The following is a 25,380-nucleotide window of genomic DNA, read 5'->3' on the forward strand; positions in this document are numbered from 1 at the left end:
TGTGGGGTTGTTGTTGTTTTGTTTTTTTTTTTTTTAAATAAGTTTGTGAATAAATGTTCACAGAAGAGTTATTTTTGAAGCTTGTTTCTCTGTCTATAGACTTGTTTTTATGAATAAGCCCTGATGATGTCAGGCGATATCGCTTTGTGTGTTGCACACCTGGAAAGCTTTTTTCCTCATTCTCTTTGTTTTCTGTGAATTGTATGTATGAGCTTTCATAACAACACTGCAGATTACAAATAAAAATACGACCAACCCATAAGCTTCAAGAACATCAGCCAGAACCATACATAAAAAAACCAATGTGCAGGCTTGCTGCTGAAGAAACTTAAACCTCTATAGTGCTTAATCTCTGCTCCTTCAGGGTACTGAACTGTGGAAACCTGTGCAGTAAAACTTAGTTATAGTGGTACTTGCTTATTCAAACTTAGTCTGGTGATGGTATGATTACTCTGTGCTTAATTAGATTTCTATCTAAAAAGACAAACAGAGAGACTGAGAAACTGGGTTCAGAGATGACTAACCACGATGGCGCTGCGTGAGCGCTCAGAAGTTCTACCTGTTTTACAAGTATCTTCCCACATCACAGAATTTTAGCGAGTGGGTGGTTCAACGTCACTGAACACGGTCAATTTTCTGTGAAAGATAGGTCCGTGGATACAAAGAGGTTGGGCATAAGCAAGAGGTAAGATGCCCTGGGCAGAAGCAGGAGGTGATGAAATGTAGCGAATTCCCTGTGTTGATTGGGATTGGATAAATCGAGAGAGTGTAGAACAGCTGGGCAGCGTTTGGGTGGGATTGCCGCCTTCATCGGCACATCATACAGCCATTAGATGTCTCTGAACCACGTAAGGTGTCAGCCTCGTCCTGCCTCTGAGTGAATAAGGACAAGGCTGGAGCCTGGGCAGCGCGGGCGCCTGTTGGCTCTCCCTGTGTTCATTTGTTTAACAAAAGCCTTGTGTCTGAGGAAGGCTGCCAGCGTCACTAGCAATCTTAGTTTGTAAACCTGGCTTTAAGTCTCGGACGAGCCTGTACCATCGGAGCGCCAGCAGAAGGCAGGCAGCCTTCAAAGAGTAGCGGTGGAAGCTACTGGTGCCTGGCACGTCTGAAAGTCTGGCTGCCTCCGGCATCCCTGCGTCAGCTCTGCAACGCTTCTGCACAGGCATGCGCTAGGGCCAGTTTTGTCCCGTACCAGAACTGGCCGTTGCCAACATCACGCAAACTCAAACCCACTTTGTGACCAGTTTAAACTAACTTGCCAGACTGTTAAATTGACATGCCCAAGGCATCTGCTACAGGGCAGATCTGTCCTCTGCAGAAAAACCAGCCAGACAATCAGGGCAGTTACCCCAGCTACAGCATCCAGCTTGTCAGACCTTTGCTCTCCATCCAGAGTGTTTTTTCTTCTGCGTACTGTTACCTGCTTCTTTTCTCTGATGCAGTGAACGCTTTCTCTGACTGAGGTCGCATAGATGGACCACCTTAACGTGTCTGCGGTTTTTTTCAGCAGGGACATGCTTTGGCAGTGATATTGGAGGGAAATCAAAAGCAATGCGAGCTACAGGATGGGGGAAAAAAAAAACCAACATGCACGCACACGCACAAAATGTGTCTCCAGCTAGATAGGGAGGGTTCCGCTGCAGCCCCACGGCTCCAGCGCAAGGGCTGAGGTTTCAGCGGAGCTGAGCACGCGAGCCCTGGGCAGTCAGGGGAACGCTAGTCGCTTTGCTCCGATGGACTCTACAACAGTCCCACCTCCGCGCTGAGCTCCAGAGCTCAGTTCCACGACGGAGCCCTCGCTGCGCGGGTCACGGGGGAGCGTCGCCAGCGCAATGGGCTGATCCAGCTGTTAACGCTTTTCTTCGCCAGGCAAGTGTGTCGATGTATTTGTGAGCACGCAAGCTGTGCGCAGAGTGAGCGACCTTCTGCTTATCCTCTTCAGTTTTAATGGCACGATCTCAGAATGACTGGGGATCGCTGCGTGGGCTTTAGCTCTTTTTGCAAAGTAAGGATCTCTTTTATCTACCTCAGATGTTTTCTCCATGGACTTCCCATTTATTAAAGTATTCTGCAAACTTTCCCGTTATATAGGATGACAAGTTTGTTCTTTACGCAGTAGCGTCACTTTATTATCCTCGTTTTCAAGGTCCCAAGCACCAACAGTTGTGCTGAATAAAGTATTAATATTATTAGAAATGCTTTAAAACCCCTGGAAGCTTTTCCCCACAAAAACCCAAGCAGATGCCTGCACAAAACTGAGGCAGACTGAGAAGATTTTTACGATTCTTGCAGAGACGCTCAGAATCTGTCATTTTAGTAGTAATGACTATGAAGGTCCTGGCTACGACTCTGTATTTTAGGTGGGTTACTTTTCGGCTGTTGTTTCAACGTGTATAGAAAACAGCGCATCCTCCCCAAACGTACAGCTTTATTTTGAGCACAAAATGAATTTTTGGAGTCTACAAATGAAATCCATTAATCGCTATGCATTTAAATTGATGTAAAACCTGTTTAGCGGCCGTGTCCATTCAGTTAAGAGACAGATGAATAACCCGCGCGTGGACCAGAGCACCTTCTGGTTGCCGGGGAAGTTACCACCCCGCCCTGTCGCTCCTAAGGTAGACACCCAAGGGCCCAGGGACGGCTGCAGCAGCTTCTGAAGAGTCTTAAAGTGTGGTTTCAGCGACACGAGTTATATGGGCATCCCTCTCCCCCTTTTTTTTTTTTAAATCCCTATATTTACACTCGCTAGTCCCTATAGGCTACCCGCTCAGTTGTCCTGGGTCAACAGGAGCTGGAGCAGGATAGAGGGGGGGTCCTAAATGCACAGAGACGTAGTACCAGTCCCTCATCATCATCATTGCCACCTCCTTCCCTTGCAGCATCAGTCTCGCGAGGAGCCTTCCACACTGACAGTGGTTGCAGACCCGAGGCCACGTTCGTGCCCACCGCTTTGCGCTGGTCTCAAGAGGCAGAGACAGGCTAAGTCCCCCCCCTTCACTGCATTGCACCGCTCGGTTGTGTTAGTGAACAGGCACTTGATCATTAAAGAGAAAATAAATCCCTAAGTGAACACACACGCACACATACACACCATAAAAATACACAAAACACTGCATTTCATCATGACAGAAAAATACATATCTTCAAGTCATTAAAGTGTTTTCCTTGTGTTTCTGGGTTGCTAGTGATGTATGTTAAAAGGATGTAGTAATAATCCCCAAAGTGAGCGTGACAAATCCAGGAACATCAGAGTTAAGGTTCCACTTAAATCTAAACATGATAAAATAAGTTCACAGCTTAAAGTACCTAAAACACAACCGTAAGTCTGCCCTGGAGTAATGCCATTCGCTAGTAAAGAAAGTTTGAGAGGAAAAAGTTCTGCATCCTTTAAAAAAAGTTTCAGCTCGCCTTGGATCACGCTTCCATAAATCGTTAGTTTACTGCACGGGGGGGCAGAGTTAAGGTTATTTGCACATTTTATCTTATTTACCGATACAGCGTACTCCCGCTCTTAAGACCATTTTAATTCATTTTGCATAGAACAATGTACTAGTAGCTGCTCTTACACGGCACTTTTCACGCAAACCTCTCAAAAATAATTTGTACGGGTGGTAATGGTTATTATCTTTACAAAATACACTGGGGAAAGGTGAACTTATTTGTAAGTGGCCACTGGGATGTGTGGTGGAGCTGAAACAGAAAACAGGTTGCCCAATTGTCAGTTCAGTAAATACTCTATCCAAGAGGTGATGCCTCTTCCAAGCTTTCCTTTTTTTTTTTTGGCCAGATTAAAAAAAAAAAAAGTCTGATGTTTGCATCATGTATGGGAATATTTCTTTCAAGTTGAGGTTCTACCGACATGAAGAGAGTCCCGTTAACAAAAGCATCCCTTTCATTTCAGGGATTTCTTTCAAAATTGTTTTTAAAAAAATAATATATATATAGTCCTACATGTAAACTTCATTCCTTTCGACCGCTGTAATCCACCGTGTTACTCATCTTTGTCGTCATCTTTGGAGTTCCTCTGCAGGACAGGGCTCAGTTTGTTTTGCAAAACCGCTGCGAGTTTTTTTGAGGTTTTTTTCAGGAAAGCGCTTCCGGGGTGAACGTTGCTAACGTGTAGGTACAGGTCCTCCTGCGTGGGGCCCGTGTAGCCGCAGTCTTCGCACACGTAAAGTTTATCTCGCCTCTGTTTGTAGGCGTACTGCTGCTGCACGCCGTGAATCTTCTTAAGGTGGGACTCCAGGGAGCAGCGCTGGGTGAAGGCTTTGTTGCAAACCTCACATTTGTAAGGGCGAATTCCTGCAAGGTTAAAAGACAGCGATTACCGTTCGGATTTGCGTTTCTTACAGCCGGCTAAGGGACTGGCTAACAGCAAGGCTCTGGCCTATCGAGCAAATACCTAGCAGCAGACAGCTACTAGCCCGAGGAACTGTCTAAGTAAAACATCTTACTCTTGGGCTAAAATTTTCAGGAATGGGTTGATATATTTAGGAATAGAAAACCTAGAAACATTTTGAGGAGATGTAGGCAGATGCTGAGGATAACAGGTGCCCATTGGCGCTTTGGTCCTAAAGAAGCAGCTCTTTGCAGCTCTTTTCAGCTCTTGCAAAACTGACTCCTTTAGAGCCCCGACTTTTTGAAGTCCTGTGATTAAGTAAAACTATGGGTTTTAGCCAACCTTTCCTTTTGGCTTTGATAAGGAATGAAATCTTGTATCTCAGTTAATTTTTCTCTTTTAGTGAGCAAAGCTTAGCGAGGCTTCAGTGAACGGCAGCCCAACGCGAACATAGAGCAACCACAGTACTTCAGACGAGTGGGAGCGTTTTCACAGAATGCAGATGGGACGACTGAGATCACAAGCTCGAGTTCTAGAAGAGAAGTGCATCAAGACGAAAGAAATAGGTATTACCTGTGTCCCCAAAGGGGGGAGAAGGGGCTGGCATGTGATTGGAATGCCCAAGCAGTTTCGGTCAGTACAGACAACCAACATTATAAAAATACTGAGCCGTAAAGAGTACCCATTTTCCCATCCATCAGCGCTGATTTAACAACAACAGCCTCCCAGTACTTGAACGACAGATAGCTGAGGGTTTATCGACACTTGAAAAAAACTAAAAAAGTTGTGATTTTACTTACTAGACTGGCTCCATAAGTTTTCAGGCAAAGGCCAGCCTTAAAACTGAGTTACCTAAACCCCTCTCTTTTCCCAATGAAAGGTGAAACGCGAGTGTGTGGAGGATTGGACCTATGGCGAGTAACAGCCCGGCAAAAAGGGGCAAAGCGCCCGTGTTCATGCAGACAGCTGTACCTTTGTGACCGGATTGGGTCAAGTTCACCTCTCGGTCGCTGATCTTTCTAGCAGAAATCCAAACTGATTAGAAGTTCCCATAAGCAGCATCTCGATTGCATTTTTGCAAGTCTTGTAAAAAGCGGTTATCCCAGGGCACTGGCTTAAACTGGCAAGACTAAGGTTTCCTAACGCCTACTGCTGTGAGGCTGCTTCAGTTACGTTAAACTGCAATTGGAAGGAAACTCCAAATCTCCATACGAATTCACACACAAAAACGTACCTTTTGCAAACAGTATTTTGGGTGCCGTTTCATGCTCATCTGAAGGCAATTTAAACCTTCACCGTCCTTGGTTTCTGATGCCCACAGTGCTCCACAGGCGCGAGTGCGAGCGCAAGAGGGGTAGTGCCAGGGTGGCACAGCCCATCGGGGCTGCGGGAACTTCTTCGTTACTCAGGAATCATTTTAAAATCTGATATTACTGTGCATATTAGTTACTTTTTAATGTTTAAGTCTGCTCATGCCGTGAAGCTAGACTGGGACGTTTGGCTTTCACTCTGCCTGACACTACCCTGCTGTTGCACAGTCTGGTTACAAACACTGCACGACAATTTCCACTGGAACACCGCAATTCAGTAAAGCACATGTAGATGAGCACCCGTAGCTACAAAATAAAGCCAACGCTACCACTTCCAGCTTATTTGTTTTCTTTTTAACATTCAAATATAGCCCAGCTTTCCTGACAGCAATCCACTTTGACATAAAAAAGGCCACCGCTTTTAGAGATGCCATATTTCAGCCTGGAAAAGATACATGCCAAAACGCTATCTGTACCGCTGCTGCAGCCAGCCTTCATCCCCGCTATGACCCAAGGCACCAGGCAAATACAATATATGTGAGAGGAGAAATAGTGACGCCAGATTTCTTCTAGTAAATTTGGGGACAATCTAACCATAAGATTCACACTTCCAGGACAGTATTTTTTCACTCCTGTCCAGTACAAAGATCTTTCCTCCCTTCCAGAGTTTTGCAAAATTGGCTCCACTCCTGCATAACAAGTTCAACCCTACCTGCCGCAGTGCAGATATATTTTTAGCTTCTGAACAGAGACCCCTTTGGCGTTAGATTCTGAATCTCAAAGGATGAGGGGACAGGTTGAAAAATGACTTCTTTCCGAAGCACCGACTCCACACTTCAGCCATACCCCAGCGGCAGCTCCCTGCTCGCAGCCAGCGGCTTTCCTTTCCGCATGAAAGCTTTGCAAACAAACCAAAACAGTCCAAAACCTTGGCTCCGGCCAACGCTTTCCCATCGAAACGGGCAGCATTGTTTTTGTGAGCTCTACTGCTAAGAAACAACTCCTGCCCACCAACATACTTGCGTCACCTCTAGCAGGGCACCTGGTTAGCGGTGCCTAAGCCAAAAATGGGACGTTGCAGAGCGAGCCCAAATAATCGGCAGGTCCCGCAGGCGACACAAATGTGGAAAGCTGGAACATGCCCAGCAGATGCAGTGGATGCATCTTCTGGGTGCCTGACAGCGCAAATTCAGAGCCTCCCAAGCACAGCCAGCTTGGCCTGCCAGAAAGCGTCTTGCTTGGTGAGGACGCGGTTGGTAGGTATTTAAGCCATCACTTCCATTAAGAAGAAGAAACAGGAACAAAAAGGTGGCCTTCTCCCTGCTCCAGGTTAGGATAAGCACTGGTTCTGTGACCAGTAAGCTGGACCTGAGGCAACCGGTCCGATTCAAAGAAACACAACCGCTGCTGTTTGGGGTGGGCTCAGGAACCAACCCCACTGCAGAGCGGCCACGGAAAGTGCATCCCCCTGGCCCGGGGCAGCAACTGGGGAGCAAGAGTGCGCAGGGAAGGGAAAGGGATGATTTTTCTTTCTTCCAGTGCCATCCCGGGCTTAAATCACAGTGCTCTCGGTTTATGCCTGTACATCTGGTGTAGATGCAAGCAGAGAGCAGCCCAGGTTACAGGCAACTTTTTTACTCCACCTCAATCCAGAGCAGGAACCACCGTCAGGAGATTTTCAACCCATGCTGTGACCTGCACGGTAAGTGAGCAGAGACGGTTTAGCCCGGTGGCCAAACTGATCTGGGTGGCTGGATATGCAGAGGGAGACAGCTCCAAAAGGGGAGCTGGTAGCCCGAAGCAGGCGGGAATGCAGCAGGCAGGGTTAGCAGAAGTCAGATGTGTTGCCTAGTTTTCCTAAAGAAACCAGAGGCACAGCACAAACCACGCTCTGGTTTCTCCAGACAGTGCCAAAATCAAGCCATAACCCCATCCCGTGGGATGGCCAGCGGGGAAGGTTCGCAAAAAACCCAAGAAACTGCTGCTCATTGCCTCTAGAGGGCAAAGCATTTTCATCCACGGCCCGCCCGCGCTCGCCGGTACACGCTGGACTCGCAATAACGTGCGGCGAGTTATCCCGGGTGGGTTATCCCGGGTGAGTCACCCCGGCGGGTCTCCCCGTCCCCGCTGACCCAGGCACAGCAGCATTCGTCCACATCTCCACCGGCCCTGCATGGCAGCTCACGCACCCACGCTGCCTCACACGGATTTCATTAGTTCTCCTCAGATTTCATTAGTCCCAGGGCTTTTATCTGTCCACACTCACGTTTTTCCCTTTCCTCCAGCGCTATTTTTTGCAAATCCACGCTGTTTTTTTGCAAATGTCGTTTACCTGGGCTTTATATTATTGTCTTGCCGGGTTACCCTCCGCCCCGTCCCCATCCCGTCTCACCCCTTCTCCCACCTCCCGCTACCCAGAGCCATCCACAAGCCGCCGGGGAGCGCGTCCTCACCGGTATGGGTCCGGACGTGTCTTTTCAGATCAAAGGTGTCGTTGAAGCCTTTTCCGCAGAAGGTGCACAAGTGTCTCTTCACCTGGCTGTGACACTTGATGTGACGGTTGAGCATCCGCTGCAAGCGAAAGCCTTTGCCGCACAGCTCGCAGCTATGCACCGTAGCGTCATTACAGGTGCCGGTGGTGAACTGAGGAATGGAAGAGGACAGGGCGAGTAGGCATCGAGACGACAAAGACCAACAGAAAACAAACAAAATAAGGAGGGATGGCTTACTGTGGCATTAAAAAATTCTTGGGATGTATTCAAAACGAAAAGTGAAAGCGTTTGGGAGATTCTTGCTGGGTGAAACCTTCACGCTTCCCTTGCAATCAAGTGGGTGACTTAACGCGCACGGTTTGGGACTGCTGCAACGCTGGCCAGCTTGGCTCCAGGAGTTAAACCAAAGCCTGTGCGCTGGATATACCTCCCAGAGGCAGGGACCCTCGTCCAGCTGCACCCACAAGCACACACAGAAGGCTACGAGCACCTCTCCGTGGGGCCGCACGTGTGTTTGCTCCTGCACTCAGACTCCTTGTCAGAGGCGGGAGGCCCTCCCTGGCACGAGAAAAGTCATACCCACGCGGTGCCTTCGCTAATCGTGCTTCCAGCTGCTGTGCATCCCTCAAAAACCAGCCAGCGGTGAAAAAAAAGGTAGGTTTGGCCAGATAAACCAAGGCGCATTGCGCTGACTCAGCAGAGACTGAAACAATGGCACTAATCTCCTCCCGCTGGTCTCCCGGGCTCGTTAATTTACGGCAGAGTGTCATTAGGGGTTAATCTCCTCATTCCCGCTCCTAACACCAAAAATATTGCACCAACACCATGACCTAACTTGACTAAGGGAGACACTGATGATTCAGCTCTTGGGAAGAGCGTTCCTCAGAAGGCAGGCTTAATGTCTGGAAGATGCAAATACTTCGCTATTAGTTTAATTATTGGCGGGGAAGCAGACGTGCTCGCCACTAGCCGCTCGGGCCGGAGGAGAGCCAGCAGAGCAGGCGGCCCCGCGCGCGCACGTCCATCGGCTCTCGTGGTGCTTTTGGGGAGTTTCTGTGGCACACTGAGAAAACCCAACTCTGCCGAAACGAGGTTTCGCTGTGACTGTTGCTAATGGCCCAGGTTAAATTATACAAAGTAGGTTAAGGTCAAACAGCAGCGGGGCAAGCTCTTCATAAAGAGAAGAATACGTTTGGGGTTTCTTTTTCCCCCGAAGAGCCACTCATTTTTCCCGTCCTCCTCCTTCACTTACTACTGAAGCAACGCTACCTGAAATTGTAAAGAAAGGTTTAAAAAAAAAGCAGCTGCGAAACTACAAGGTGTGAAACTAGAGGGGGAGCCGGCTGGGAAGTATCTGTTGGGCAACAGGTAGGGCTCCACCTCATGTGGCGGCATATAAGCAGGGTGAAAACCCAGCGTTAATCATGAGATTAATAACACGGTGGCCAAAAGGCTGTCATCCCAGCAGAGACGGTGGGAGTTTTTACAGCTCCATCCGGCAAAGCAACAGCCAGGGTTTAACGAGGTGTTAACTAGCCACCGGTAAACACATCTCCTCCTTCCTAGCACTGGGGTGGCCTGGCTCCACCTCTGCTGAGGGGAACCCTGGATGTTCAGAGATGGATGTGGTCCTCCCACCCCATCTGCATCACCACCAAGCTTTGGGAGCTCGGTCTTGGGTTCTCCAGTACCCGGAGAAGCCCATGAGCGATTCCTCTTCTCAGCCCGGGGACTGAAACCACTGCTCTGCTCTGCTCTGCTGGGGGTCACCCAGTCAGTACGAGCTCCTGCCTCTGCAGCAGAGAGGCTCTTCAGCCAAGTTAATGGACAGATAACTGCTTCATTTCACCCAGGCCTGCAGGCCCATCTCAAGGTGGCAATGGCCTGTCACAACTCTGGAGAAGGACCTTTTCCTAGCTGCTATCTCGATAAGTGGCGAGGGCAGGGGGGCGTCGGGAAGATTCACCACAGCCCCCCTTGGCGAAGGCTCTGACTACAGCCTAGAAGGCGGCCTTTTAAGGAGGCCCCACGTTAAGGAACGAGATCCACCCACGCACCGTGGGGCATGACTCCTTGCTGCCAGGGCTGGTCCTTCTTGGCTGGGTTCAGAGCTCCTGCGGGACTCGAGCCAAGCAGGTCAGGGGCAGCATGTCCCAGGCGGGGATAAGGGAAGGCAAAGGGCACTGGAAGATTACGGTACATCGCTTATGAGGCTTGCCCTGCCGCTGCCATCCCACCGCCAGCCGCTCTCGCGGGCCTCCGTCTCGGCCTGTGGGACAGGAGCTGTCACCTCCAGCAGAGAGAGCCCCAGGGGCTGTTGTCACCCGCCGTCCCCAGCCGTGCCCTCGACGTGGGGTCACCCCATCCCCGGGGAAGAGAACGCAGGGGCGCGGGCCGTTACCTTGATTTTCGACCTGACCACGGGCCGCTTGACGGCCAGGTCCAGCAGCATCCCCCCGGCCGCCCCCAGGTCGCCGGGGGCGGGCTGGGGCGTCGGGGGGTCGCTGGGCTCCGCGTCCCGGGTGCCGCTGCTCCCGCTGCTCTCCAGGCTGCAGCTGTCCTCGTAGCCCAGCAGCACGCAGCCGATCCCGCCTGCAGCGGGGAGGGGGATGCGATCAAGGGGGGGGGCCGGGAGCCGCGGCCCGGGGAGGGGAGGCGGCGGCGGCGGGAGGCGGCGAGCCCCGGTGTTTAACCTGCGGGCGGGCCGCGGCGGCGGGGGAGGATCCCCCGGCTCCCGCTGCAATCGGAAACTCAAACACGAACGGTCCCAAAGTTCAAACAAGCCAGCTCCGCCGCCTTCCCGTTATACCCCGGGCAAGGGCAGGAGGAGGGAGGAGGAGGAGGAGGCCAGGAGGGCATCACCCCCCCGCCCCGGGTCCTGTCTTCTCCTCCCCCCCGCCACCTTTCTCATGCAAACGAGGTTTCCCACCTTCCCCGCCACACGCACACGCACACACACGCACACACACGCACGCCCACCCCCGGGGTGTGAGATGGTGCCAGGCACCGGGGCGGCATCGCCCGGACCCGGCGCCCCCGCCGCCGGCCGGGGAGGCTCCCCCCGCCCTCCCCGTCCCGCCGCCCGCCCCCTCGGGGCTCCCCGGGCCCGGCACAGCCCCCCCCCAGCCCGCCCCCTCCGCAGCCCGCGGGGAGCGGGGCGAGGGCTGGGGTCCGCCGGGGACCCCCTTCCTTCGCTCCCTTCTCCCTTCTCCCTGCCGGCGGCGAGCGGTGCCGGGGGAGGGAGCCCGTCGGTGCCGTACCTGGGATGTAGGTGTCGGCTCTCTCCTCGTCGGGCAGCCCATCCCAGCTGCGCACCGCCGGCTGCGGGCTCCGGCGCTTCACCAGGAAGGCTCTGGGCATGGCGAGGGCAGGGGGGGCACGGCTGGGCACGGAGCGGCTGGGCGCGGAGCGGAGCGGAGCGGAGCGGCGGCTCACCCCGCCGGCCGCCCGCAGCCCGGCGGGGCGCTGGGCTGGCGTCCGCGGGGAGCGGGACCGCAAGGCACCGGGCAGAGCCGCCGAGGAGCGGGGAGGGGAAGGGGAGGGGAGGGGAAGGGGCGTGGGGGGGGAGGAAAGTTTCATAAGGTGGAATAGAAAAATGCACCAGGAAACTTGGGAAGGAGCATGCGTGCTGCAAACATAACGGTGTCAACAAGTCTGCTTACCTGTCCGACCGGTTGGAGCAGCTGAGCTTTGTTCCAGCCCTTCCTAAGGCATGAATGTTTGCAAAAGAATTTAACGTCTGAAAATTAAAAAAAAAAAAAAAAAAAAAATAGAGGAGGGGAGCCCCGCCGCCGCCGCCGCCGCCCCGCTGGCGGGGACCCCGGCGGGGCCCGGGCCGCCCCCCGCCGCCGCCGCCGCCGCCCGGGGGTGCCGGGGGTGCTCCCCACCCGCGGGTGCGGGTCCCGCCGCCCGCGGGGGGCTGCGCTGAGGGCCCCCGGGGCGCCGGGGAAGAGGCTGAGCTGCCCTCGGGGCAGCAGCAGGCAGAGAAAGTTGTGGTGGTTGTTGTTATTTTTCTTAATGACAAGCCTTTCTTCTGTTAAAAAAAGGGATTTATTCTGTTTCAGTCATTTATTTAAAATGAAAAACGTGTCACGGCCTCAGCCTTTTCTCTCCCCCTCCTTTTTTTTTTCTTAATTTGCCTCTTGTCCTCTCCCCCTCTTCCCGAAGTGGAAATGAAACAAAAGAGAAGAGGACGGGGTGGGGGGAAAGGAAGCAAAAGAAACAGAAGAAAACCCACAAAACTGCATTCGGTCTCCGAGCACAGCGTGGCGTGTCCTCGGGTATTTAGCAGCGTTCAGGGGTGCCTTCTCCTGCCTCGCGCCTGCTATTCAGTCTGCTTTTTTATTAAACGCAGCGGAAGCGCGCTGGGTGCCTTCCTCCCGGCGCACATCCTCGCAGGGGAGCCGGCACCGGGCTGGGGCAGTTGTGGGGCTGAGCACCAAGAGCTGTTTCCCCGCCTGAAGAGGCCTTTCAAATGGCATCGCTTGTCCCTACGGCCACCACTTTCCTCCCAAAGAGCAAAGTGCAGGCCAGGAGGAATTGATGGGAGTTTCACCGTCGATTTCATCAAGACGAAGATTTAACTTCAGGGGACAGACCTGGAGCTTCCGGAAGGGACGCGCCTTCAAACACAGCAGCCAAAGGAAAGAGCTCGGCTTAACGCACGTCCCCAGTTATTCCACCTGGGCTCTCCGGGCCAAGGACAACCAGTGTGGGGCTGTTGGGGGCTTTATCCAGGGTCAAACTGGTGCGAGCTCTTGAGGGGGTCTGAGCCCTGGGGGCGTGGGAGCGGCTGGAGCCCCAGGAGGGTGTTGGAAGGGAGGAGCCCCAGCCCCGAGCCCTGCATCAGGTGCCGCACCGCTGGAGGGGTCCTCCAGGCTGAGCATCCCAAAGCGATCCGTGTTTCCAGCCAGGAAATCCCAGCCGGGAGCCGCAGCAGCCCTACCCGCTGTCCCCCATTTCGGTAGGGCCTAGCGGAGCGATGCCCGGGCGCAGACATCTCCATCCCATAGGCTGAAGCAGCGGAGGAGTTATCCCACCAGCCAGCGCTTGGTCCTCCGGGAAGGCTTTTCAGCCCTGACCGCTCACCCACGGGACAGGCCCCGGGAGCGACGGCGAGGGCCGGGGCACCCACTCGCTCCCACTGCTCCTGCGGGGAGGTTACAGTCTCCGCAGGTACCGGGGGAGAAGCCACCTCAGCGCAGCTTCGGGCAATACCTCAGCAATACCACACGTAAAACCTTCTCTTTCTTTCTTTCTCTTTAAGGCTATGTAATTCCTCTGTTATGTCTGAGATTTTGCTCCGGGTCAAAATGCAGCTACATGGGTTTTAATTGATTTTTTGCAATGCTTTCAACTTGAGGTTTCTTTTATTTTAACCACTCCTTGTCTTTTAAGCCAAAAGAGGTAGCAAATGACATTAATCACAACACTCCTGAACCAAGAGTTTGCTGTGACTACTTTAATGTCTCCTTGGCTTTTTCAAATCCTGCTTTGAGGTTCCCATTTAGCGAGGTCCTGGAGCACACACTTCACTTTAATTGGGCGCTCCAAGTCAGACGTGCACTTACACGCACAGCTGAATCAGGAACTAAATTATTATTATTATCAGCTCTGGAGGCCTGACACGAGTGGTCAGGGCTGTGGCGTGCCCAGCGCCGTCGGAGGCACAGGGTGAAGAGGAGGTCCTGCAGCCTCCGGCGAGGCACGAGGAGCTGGATGGACAGGCACCACCTACGCAAAGCAGAGCATCTCAGCAGTGGCGGGCTGCCTTCCCCTTGAGCTAGCGGGTGGAAATACAGACTGCTGACCAAGCCTTGGTGTTGCTTGGCCATAGTCCGGAAGAAAACGATGCTGCCTTTCCTAAAAATACCATTCCTTGGTATTTTTTAACCCGAAGGAGCATGCTCACAGCATGGCCCCACCAACACGGTTGCAAGGAGCCGCACGCGGCGCCGTGAAGCGGCGTCCTTGGGGCCACCCCGTCGTCAGTGAGGCAGCCCACGGACACGTCACCGGGCGGCCGGCGTCCTTCTCCATCCACCCGCCGGAGCAATGCTGCACGTACAGCCCGAGCGCTGTAATTACTCAACAAATAACAACGCTAACGAGATAATGGCACACAAACCTTTCTGTAGGATCTTGTTTAATTTGCAGCGTTAGTTGGGTGTGGGAGAAAATCAGTACGTTAAATTAACATTTTGGGTGTAAATCAAATTAAATGTACAAAATGCCCTGTAGGGTCAAAGCACAATGGGACCCACCCTTACAGATTTGACTACTAAAATGTGTTTCATTTGACTCGAACCATTTGGGGGAGGGATTGGATCAAACAGTGCATCAGCCCTGTGTCGCTGTCGCAGTCGCACCCTCCCCGCTTCCCCAACCCACCCCAGGTGGGGGACGGATCGATGGCCACGTGTGAGGGGCACGGGGGACTCGTCCCTTCCGGAGGACACCCTCTCACCGCCAGCCTCACCCCGGTTGATACAGCACCTAGCAGGGAGTGGGGAAAGCGTGCTGGGGGGCAAGACCTGGGCGTAGGGAGCGAGGGAAGGAGCTGGGCTTGAGAACAGAGCGGAGGAAGAGATGCTCAGTAAAGGAGGTGTAAGCAAAGGCATATGTCCACTGCTCAGGGGACGGCGACTCAACTTTTTCTGTGACCAGGGAATATTTTAGCTGCCCAGTGACCCCGGGGAGCCATGCCATTTCTTCTTCTTGCCTGGGCTACATTTCACCTCGATCTGCACCGTGCGGCTGCAGAAGCAGGCACGTGCCCGCGTGGTGGAGGGACGTGGCCTGGGCAGGGACGAGGGTTTGATCGTACAGCCAGGCAGAGCTGAACACTGCTGAAAGGCACAGTCCCTCGGCAATGCCGTGGTGATGTCTTGGAGCTGTGGCTTTAGCATTGAGTCCAGCGAAGGGACCTTCACGCTCGGCCCCCCATGGGACCTTGCCCGCAGCCATCACCCCTCTGGCACGGAAGCGGAGGGACAGGGGCAGGTACAGCTGCAGGGGCTGCACGGGGATGCTCTGCCCACAAGGCTGAGAGCGCAGTCACCCAGCGCCCCTTTTCCAGTGATTTCTCACAATTTTGAGCCAAACTGGGCTGGATGGAGATGAGAGCCTGGCTGGTACAGGAGCCCCGCAATGCAACAGCACAGCCTTTGGTCTCTGGCTCCCAGCAGAGCTCAGATGGGGGGATTTATCTGAGTTTACTGACCTTGCAAGAGAAGCCACAGCTTCATATCCTTGGGAAGATGAACCTTCATCTTCTGGGGTCTGCGGTGTGCCTGAAACACCAGGGCTGGGACATCTGGGCTGCTGCAAGTCACCCAAACGCCCAGCTGACACCCCCCGGCTGGCAAACCCCCACGCTGCTCCCAGAGGCGTTTTGGGAGAGTCAGGGAAGAGGCTGGGTGTCAAAACATTACCCAGTCTTCTGCAAGAGGCATCCCATTTTGACAGCCCTTCCATGAAAAGATCCACGTTTCCCCACGTGAGGTGGGATGGTGAGCACGGAGCCTGCGCCAGCACCCAGGAACAGGTGCCACAAGGCCACCAGGAGCCCCGGGCTCGCATCCCAGCCACATTACAGGGTGAGGGTTTGCAGAAGGAAGATGCTCCCATTGCAGCCAAGGCAACGTGGGAAGAAGGGAGGGTATCTCCTCTGCAGCCTTTCCCAACCTGCTGCCTTCCTGGATTATCTGGTGGAGGTCCGGCATGCCGTAGGGTCTTCCCAGAAGGATTGTGGGGACCTCTGAGGACCACGGCTTGAAAGCTCGCAGTGGAGCACAGAGGAAAAGTCCCCTGCTTTAAAAAAAAGCACCTCACCCAGGGCACGTTTCTTCCAGCCCCAACCTTCCCTCTACCCAGACGTCTGCCCTTGGTCTCCCTGCCCAGCATCTGCCTGCGAAGAGTGGACGTGCTCTCGGGGGATGCTCCCTCCACCCCGCCCCGCGCCCCATAGCACACCTGCAGCACCAGGGGTGACTCAGCTGGGTTTCGGCAGCCGCCTGCACGCACACACTGTGTGTTGCCGGAGGGGTTGCCATTGCCCCCGAGGGCAGGTTCCCACCCAAAACGTGGCATCTCCAGTGCCGACATTTGGGTGAATACCAGCCCATGGTCCCCTGGTGGAGCGGGGGATGTGAGAACGGCTGCGGGTGGCACAGGCTGCCAGAGCAAAGCTACTGCCCTGGTCACGCCTGCGCAACACCCCCTGTGCCGCCGGCCGTGGGACCAAGCCCAACCGCCAGAAAGCTCTGCTTCCAAGCCGGGTTTTGGCAGCTCTCCTGGTTAGATGAGGAACCACTTCACCACAGCGGATGGAGCCAGGGTGGCTCCATGCCAGCGTTAGCTCAGAAGGAGAGAGCAGCTCCGCAAGCTGCCCTGGTTTGGAGGGCGATCTGCTTTCCTTGGCTGAGGAGGGAAGGAGGGATGGAGAAGGTGCCAGCCGGGGGAAGATGGCTCCCCAGGCTGCAGCAGAACCTGCCCTGCCTGTGCTTCCCTGCCGGGTTTCAAAGCACCCCACCAGGCTGACTCACCGGGCTCCCGTCTCCCTGCCTCCCACGGCCCCCGCCACTCCCAGCGTCTCCCTGTCTTTCTCCACCGATCCCTCCGCTTCCTTCCCGCTCCCCCCCGCCAGTTCGGCGCTGTCTCTCCAGCCGCCCACTCGCCGCGGCTCCGCTCCCTCGGGGCTCCCGGCGTCACCCCAGGTTGCCTGGCTGCTCGTCAGCGAGCCTTCGAGTCCTGCTCCCCTCCCCGTGGAAGTGGCACCCAGCTGTGCCCGCGAAGCCCATGCCAGGAGTCAGACCCCAGCAGCACCCCCCGAGCATCCTTCTCGGTGGCACCCATGTCCCCGAGGCTTGGAGGAAGAGGCTGGCACAGGACCCGCGCCCACCACATCCCCGCCACATGGTCCAGCACCACTCTGGGAGGACAGGGTGACCCCCTTGGAGAGGCGTCCGCTCTCACAAAGTGGTCAGCAGAGCCCTGAGCTCGTAGAGTCTGCTGCAGAAACACGACTGTGTGAGCATGTGTCTCTGGAGGCCCTCTGAAGCCCCTTCCCCAGTTTTGCCTGCGCTGCCTAACATTTTTTTGTTGCTTGGTTTCCTGCGATCCCACTGTCTGCCCAGTGTTTCCTCCCCGGGAACTTCAGTGCGTTCTACCAAACCTGATACAGCAGCAGAGGTTGCAAAGGTAATGAAATCCCAGGAGTTTCCTGCAAATCAGTAGCTAAATAGAGGACAGAAAGCTACTCCCTTTTAATATTCCTGCTGCGTTTCAAAATACATCACATGCACAATCTGTATTAGACACCAGTGAATCCACATGGGCTCTAACCTCTAAAAGCCACATCCACGCAAGTCAGAGCCCCTCCAGCTCCTCCAGCAACCAGTCGCTGGTGGTGGCGGTCCTCAAACCCCGGAGTTTCTCTGATGTTTTCACAAGAGACATCTCTCTACGCACCAAACCCAACAGCTGCGTGAACAGCGAAGAAACGGGGCGGCAGCCACTCGTCCTTTTTGACCGGCAGTTTGGATCCTGGGTTCCCTCTGGCAGGAGGTCGCGGAAAGCTTCGGCCAGGTGGGTCCAGCCAGAGCGCGTGTTGATACCCACGAAGACGAGCAGCTTCCCCGTCTGAGCCTGATTCCATCTCCCGAGGGGACACCAACGGCTCGAATGCAGTGGGAAGGCTACCGAGGGTGGTCTGCCGAAACCCCACGCCCTGGCTTTATCCTTGAGAGAGACGTTTTCCCTCCCCGCGTTATGCTCGACTCTCAGCATCAACACATCTCCATGTTCCCATTTTGCTGCCCAGCCGGCGCCTGCTTCGGTGGGGTGACCCATGCAAACGCGAGGCATCGCCCCGGAAAAGACGCATTTTCCCTGCCATTGGGATGCGCTGCACGTTGGGATGTGCTGCTGTCAGGATGCGCTGCACATTGGGATGCGCTGCTGTTGGGATGCGCTGGACACCAGGATGTGCTGCACGTGCTCACGGAGGCTGAGAGTTCAAGCAAGGAGCGCGAAGCCCGGCTGCCGCGCAAGGCCAGCCTGTCCCGTGAGCTGCCTGGGACCACAGCCTTTTATCGGGGCTTGGGGAGCCAGCAGTCACCCAGCTCGCTTGGGAAAGCTCTCCCCGAAAAAGCAGGTGTCGGCTGGTGCTGGGCGAAAAAAGCTGGAGGAGCCACAACTGGGGTCTCACCCAGTCAGTCCCTTCCCAGGTTCCTAAAAACAACGAGAGCGCTTTCGAAACACCTTTAAAATCCCCGCTTCCCGCAGCTGGCCCAGGCCGATAAGCTGCTGCAGCGGCCGGGGGCGGCCGGGGGCTGCGCTTCCCCCCTCCCGCAAGCCCTGCCAGCTCTGCCGTCCGCCTCCGAGCTTAAACCTCAGTGGCAGAAAATCCCCTGTCCCCTCCCCAAGGACAAATGGCACCTCTGGGGCCCCCGAGGCTTCCTCATTCCTGCCAGATGACCGCCGCCATAAACCCCATTGTATGCGTACGGGGTTACGCATTTCTTTACCATTTCAAGAGGCAATGGTAAAGAGAGGGGCAGGCTGGTTGGTAGGTGCTGTCCCTGCCATCCCTCTCCTTTTAGGGGGGAATGGGAAGATTAATAGCGTGAGGGAGCAGTGGTAAGGGCGTAGGGGCTCAGCGATGAGCTGGAGGAAGGAATAACTGTCTCAAGCTGGGTGCTCGGGGACGGTCCCGCCACTGCCACCCCTGGCCAAGCACCCTTGCGGTGCAGCTCCCTGGGGGTTTTGGCAGCAGCAGAAAGAGAAGATGAGGTCCATCTAGTCTCCTCTTGGCTCCTCTCCAACAAGGAGGACTGCCAGGACAGCCTCGGCCATCGGCACTGCTGATGCCAGCCCGAGCACAAGTCTGCTGCAAGCCAGGCCAGGGGACGGGTCAGGATGTCCCCAAGCCCTCTTCAAACGCTGCCATGTTAGCGATGGACCTTTCCCGCTCCCCGTCCTGGTGCTGCGGGTGCACGGGGAGGGCTGGCTCCCAGCGGGGACCCAGTGCCCCTGCCGTCCCTGCCCGCCCCGCCTGCGCCGAGGCAGCGCATGTGCTCCAACAGGCCCAGGGTGAGTTAAGCATCAGGATACGCGCCCGCTGCCTACGAAATCGCCCAGGGAGCTCAGCGGTGCCGCTTCCAGCCGGGCTCCTTTCCCTACAGCTGCGGTCTGACGGCCGGGGGGGCTCAGTGCTGGCTGCAGCACCCGTGGGTGCCTCTGTCCCCTCCCCACACACCCAGCGGAGGCCAAACCCCGACTTTAGCCCTCCTCTCCCTGCTCCCCACACGGCTGCACTGCCACAGCCCAAGAAGCCCTCATCCTCCTCCTCGGGGAGCCCCAGGAGGGTGGGAGCCGGGGATGCAGCACCCTGCAGGGCTCACCCCGCTGTGGGGGCCGGGGACCCACACACCACTCCCTGCCTTGCAGCGGCCCCGGTGCTGGGGTAGGGTTACCTTTGCCATGCAAGCTGTGGGGTGATTGCTTGCAGAATTGCTCTGCCAACGTTTTTTTTTTTTTTTTTGCACAAGGGTTTTTATCTCCTGGTGCCTTTTACAATGTTTGCCAGGAAAAAAAAAAAACCAACCCCCACACCCATAAGTGTCTCTGCCCTGGACTCCTAACTGCACTGCCTCCCGCCATCCGCGGGCAAGGGTCTGTGTGATTGCCGCCAAAATAATTATAAAGTGCTGGGTTTACATCCTCCTCTTGCTGCCGCGCGGGTAGACTTTGGCCTCCGCCTGCATTTCAACCGCCTGTCCCCGCTCAGGGGAAGCGTGGGAGGGAGGGAGCCGGGGTGCAGCTCCCCGGGTCGGGTACCCGCTGCGGTGCCCCAAAACAAAGGACACGGACAAGCCATGCCGTGGGAAAAGCAGGACGAGATGTGGGGGGCAGGCAGCACCCAGACCGCCCTCCTCACTTTCCCCCTGTCCCAGGGATGCTGGGGAAGGAGCCCGGGGTGGCTAGGGCCACGGGAGGCCCCTTCACACCCTCTGGCCGGGGCAAAACGAGGCCACGATGGGGCGAACGGCGGCGGCGGAGCCCACACCCTAGTTTATTTACCTGGAGGTGACCCGCTGGCGCGGCCGCCCCCCGGGCTGGCTGGCTAACGTGTAACCACACATCGCCCCGCTATAAAACCGTCAGGGCTCGAGAAGGCTGCCCCGCGTTTCTGCCCTCCCCGCTGGAAGGAGGAAGTGCACCGGGAAATTAAAATCAAAAGTAACTGTTTTGCAGGCTGCCCTGCAAAGGGGAGGGAAGCTTCCTTGCTCCCTTGCTGGCAAGGGAGTAAAAGAAGGGTTCCCCCTCCCCAGTTTTCCCTTTTCTCCATCCTTAAAATTTCAGGAGGATCAGAGTCACTTCCCTCCGGCTCCCTGAGAAGATCTGTTGGGGACCCAGGGCTTGTCCGCAGGGGACGAGCAGCAGAATTCATCTGAATTGATGGTGAGAGCAGGTCAGAGGCTTGTGAAGCCCATGTACAAACGTTGCGGGGATGAGCTATGGGGGCTTTCACGTCATTCGTGCCTGGCAGAAAAAAAAAATCGCTCAAGTCAGGCATACCTCCGCCTGCCTGGCAAGGAGGCTAACCCAGTTGAAATAAGGCATTTTGAATACATACATTTCATTAATTTGAATTATTTTTTGAGCCCCTGCACGCAGAGAAGCCCTCAGCGACCCTACCTCTTAATTACAGAGGGGGGACACAAAAACTTTAACACATTTCCATTTTTGCCTCTGCATTTTTCAAGTTTTTGAATACCAACACCAAGACATCCCCCCAGCAAACCCAACCGATAGAAACATTTGCTGCCTGGCCGGGGCGGCTGCACCTGGACAATGCCTACGCTGCCACAAGCAGGTCTGCAGCTATCGTGGGGGGGGATAATTACGTTTCTCAAAGTGGAAAAAGCATCACGGTGAGAAAAAAGTGCCGGCAAGACAGCAATGATATTTTTTTTTTGCTGCTATTATTAGCGCTGCCATAAGAAGAAAATCAATGCTAGTAACACCAGGCACAGCGTGCTCCCCTCCTCGGCAGGCTCTCCCGCGTGCTCAGCTCCGTATCTACCCCGAGACCGCTGGCCGAGGGCGTGCAGGCACACGCACGCACACCCGCGCTCGCCGGCCGCGCGCCCAGATCCCCCCCGAGCCCGGGGCCAAGCGTGCGAGAGAGGGTGGCCGGGCGCCAGGCGCAGCTCCCCTCGCAGCGCCCGGGGAGGACTGGGCTGGGCTGGGATCTCCCGGGCGAATTCCTAACAGCAGCGCCGGCAACCTCCTCCAGCGGCTTCGCGGAGCAGATGGGAGCTTGGTTTAGGTTGGGTCCAGGGTTTGGGTTTTTTTTGGTCTTCTTTCCAGTTGAGGTAGCCGAGCCGTTGTGTCTGGGTGGAGCGCTCCGGGTGTGTGCAAACTCACCCGTGCGAGCACACGCGCCCGCATGTGCGCGCCCGCCCGGGAGGGAGCAAGAGCTGGCTCTGCCAAGAGGGAAGGACAGCTAGCTCACCAAAACCCCTGGAAAAAAACCCTGAAAGCTTTCCAAAAACACACCTTTGGGATTTTTTTTTTTTTTTAATTATTTGTTTGTTTGCAGTTTGATAAGAGAGATTGGTTCCTCACGTTACACGGGAGAAATGGAGCGGGAGAGGGGCTGTGGTTCAGGCCATGAACCTGGAAATGGGCTCAGTTCAAACTTTATCTCCATCCCCTGCCATACTTTGCAGGGTTTTCCTTAGGCTTTGGTGCTACTGGTGACCCTCTAAGGCACGCCACGACTGAGCGCCCTGTTTTGTGGATTCTCTGGTGGCTAATATAGGCTTGAGCTGACACTGCCACCCCTTCCCTTCATGGGATGCTGGCCTTGCTCAGTGTAACCACCCATTACACAAAGCTTAGCCAGAACTCCTCCATGTCCATCAAAATAGTTGGAATGGGCAAATAAACGTAGAAGTCTTACTGAGACAGGACCTGCAATGAAGCCCTAGCAAGGTGGCTGGCAAATGCCCGTGTAAGGGCACGGAGGGGAGGGAAGGGGTGGATGAAACACAGAGGTTGCACAGGCTTCATTTTCTTCGGAAACCAGGATAAAAATGCCCCCTAAGCATTGACTTCAGACATGTTATCCAAGATCACCACAGAGATCTGAGCGGTTTGCCCTGGGGAAAAATGGCCTTCAGCTTTCCAGTCTGCTTCACGCGTGAGCCAGCCCCTCCTTGACTGCTGCTCAGCCCCGCCTCCATGAGACGACGCGTGCCGCTACACCCAGGCCAGCAAAGGAGGAACCAAGGCACGGGAAAGAGGCCATCAAAGAAAGGTATGGGCATAGCACACCAGGAACCAGCTACTGGCAGCCAAGGCGATTGTTTGAGGAAACCTCACGTGGAGAGCAACCAGCAGAGCCAGCAGAAGAGGCCCTCCTGAGTCACGTTTCCCTCAGCACAAGCTCATCCTCTGCCTCACTCTCTGTTTGAGAGCGTCAGCAACGCAGCTCGTCTCCTTGCAAGGAGTTACCATCGCTTCGCCAGCCACACACACACCCCGTCGGCCCCATGAGACGCCTCTGCAACGGGGATGGGGCGGTCAAGGCTGTGTTCCTCGGGGGGAACTCTGAAATCTCCTTCTCTCGTCCTTCTGCCAACCGCCAGCCAAACAGGCTTTCCCCAGCGGTATCAGCGCCGGGCACCCCTGCTTCCCTCCTCCACCACCCCCACCTCCCGGCCTCTGCAGCGTGCCTCTGGCTTACCCCACCCAACTAGAAATATCTCTCAAAAAAAGGAAAATGGGCTTTTCTACATTGTTGCTGCAGGGTTTTAAGCCAGACCTGGCTGCTAACCTGGTCCATGGCTGGGCTTCCCAGAAGGTTGCCTCACTGAATGAGCACGGGACGGGGCAACCACCCAAAGCCGGAGAAGAGCAGGGCCACGGCAGGGAAGGCGAGCACTTCAGCAAGACCTAGCCCTCGGGAGGGCAGGGGGGACAGCGGGCACACCTGAACTACCATGGAAGAAACTGGGGCTGTGAAAGCGCAGCCTGAACGTTCCCCGCCCAGGGTTTTAGTCCCTCAAGTGATTAATGCCAGGCTCGGGTAGAGGCGCTCGGCTCCCAGCCGGGGTGAGCTGCGCCCTTCCACAGTGCCGAGGGCGCTGCGCTGGCTCACATCCGCCCTGCATCTGGCCCGACCCTGTTCTTGGCACTCCAGTGGCCTTGGACGCGTTACAAGCACTTATGCATAGTCTTAATAACAGTAAACACACCGATGTGAGCAAAACTATTAGACTCAATTGAAATATTATCATTCCCACTAATTTTGCCTTTCATTTTAATCACATTCATTCAGCAGATGAAAAAGATTATAACGAGCAGGGACCGGCTTCACACGTTTGGTTTTCCTCTTTCACTCTGGACGGGGCTGGGGATGCGACCCCGCCATCCTCTCTCAGCAACGGCTCTGTAACTCATCTATGCTCTACCTGGAAAGATCCAAGCCTGGTTTTGAGACAGGGACTGTGGTACCTGCTGAGGCTGGGATTCCTTGTGCCCCACCACCCTGCCTGGCAGCGAGCTGTGGCAGATGCTTGGAGAAAAAAAGTACAGGAAGGAGCCGGGAATAAGCCTACACCTTTCACAACAAACCTCCCACCTGCCCATTCATTTGTGGTTTAAGGAGTTCATGAGACAAGAGCAGCATCCAGACATCAAGGGCACTCTGGGAATTTGAAAAGTTCCTTTCTGAATCCACAGGTAAGTTCAGCTCCTGTAGCACCAGGGGCAATGACTGCCACAACTCGCTCGCATGTGGTGCGACCTTCTTTTTGCTTGGTTTAAGCTTGCTTCCCACACGCCTGCCGGTTACCCCTGGACTGTGGGAAACAGTGAATGATAGTTCCCTGACCTCCCTCAGGGTTTTATAGACCTCGGGGTATATCCCACCTCCCCACCAGACATCCTTTTGTTTGATACATTCGTAAGTCAGTCTTCTGCACCTCTGATGTGCTCACTCGGGTGGTAACGCAGCAGATGATAGTGACTGCTGACAAGTTCCCTGCTTTTCAGGAGCGCGACTTGAGCCTCTGTTGGCTCCACAGTAGCCAGGGGGAAGTTTGCTTTAAAGTGTTACAGGGTGAAAGTGCCCTGAAAGGCTGAAGTCCTCCAACTGAAGCCTGAAGCGCATCCGAACATGGCGGATCAAAGTCATTCACGATAGCCATCTGTTGCCCTCACACGGGAGCACTGGGAACATAAATTTTTCTCTGCCTGTAAAGCACTCGGATACTCTAGTGAGGAGGTGCCAGGGAAAAGCCCCCAGGGAGAGGAATAATGCTGTCTTCGGAGCACGAAAAACTGCCAAACACGAGGCTAAGGCCACACACTGAACAATGAGAAGAAACCAAACAATTGAAGAGCTGCTTTCTCCAACTGCTTGTCCTGTGCAATCTGGGTTTTCTGGGCAAGGAAAGTGCAGAACTGGAGGTCTTCATGCAACAAAAGCAAAAATCTTTCTTCAACTCAGAAGAAATCGCCTTTTGTTTGCTTTTCAGAGCTGCAACCGCACTGGAAGCGCAAGCGCGGGCCGGCAGCAAGCCCTGGCGAGCAGCCCCTGCGGAAAGGCGGGCACCGGCCCGGCCGGCCGCGCTCCCCGCTGCGGGGGGCTCTCCCCAGTAGCGGCGTCGATGGGGCAAAGCCCCCTTTTCAGCCGCCCGCCGGGGCGCTTCTGGCGGGAAGGGGGCGAGGGCCCGGCCACGGCGGGCTGGCGACCCGCCGTCGAGAGCCCGGCCAGCCGGCGAGGGGCGGCTCGGGCGAGCGCTGGCTGCGGGGCGCCGCTCCCGCCGTCGTCCGGCCGCGACGAGGCCGAGGTGCCGCTGCCCGTCCCTCAGGCGGGCGGCAGGAGGCCGCGGCCTGCTCCCCGGTCCTGGGCCCGGCGCTCAGCCCGTGAGGCGCCGGGGCACCCCGAACCCCGGCGGGAAAAGCCGGGGAGCCCCGGGGGCCGCTCCACGTGCGGGGCAGGCGCCCGGGAGCGGCCGCTTTCCCCTCTCCCACCGCCCCGGGGCGCGGCGCGGCCCTTCCCCTCCCGCCCGCCCGGCGGGGACGGGGGCGCCGCTCGGCCCAGCCCCGCATCGGCGGTCCGTTGCTCCGGCCTGGCTCGACGCGCTCGGCGCTCGGCTGGGGGCGGGGCGCGCCTCCTCTCCCCCCCCGCCCGTCCCGGCCCTTCCCCCCGCGGCGA

At 55.7% G+C, this 25,380-nt stretch overlaps 1 protein-coding gene across 1 annotated transcript; it reads right to left on the reverse strand.

Moving 5' to 3' along the window:
• Positions 1 to 3,994: 3,994 nt before the first annotated feature.
• On the reverse strand, positions 3,995 to 11,504 carry OVOL2 (ovo like zinc finger 2; the record flags this gene model as incomplete). Its single annotated transcript, XM_082306356.1, has 4 exons — positions 3,995 to 4,305; positions 8,106 to 8,295; positions 10,546 to 10,736; positions 11,405 to 11,504. The coding sequence occupies 4 exons, from the start codon at positions 11,502 to 11,504 to the stop codon at positions 3,995 to 3,997; spliced, it is 792 nt and encodes a 263-aa protein (XP_082162482.1).
• Positions 11,505 to 25,380: the final 13,876 nt, after the last annotated feature.

Source organism: Platalea leucorodia (assembly GCF_965183815.1).
Source record: "Platalea leucorodia genome assembly, chromosome: 3".
NCBI lineage: Eukaryota > Metazoa > Chordata > Aves > Pelecaniformes > Threskiornithidae > Platalea > Platalea leucorodia.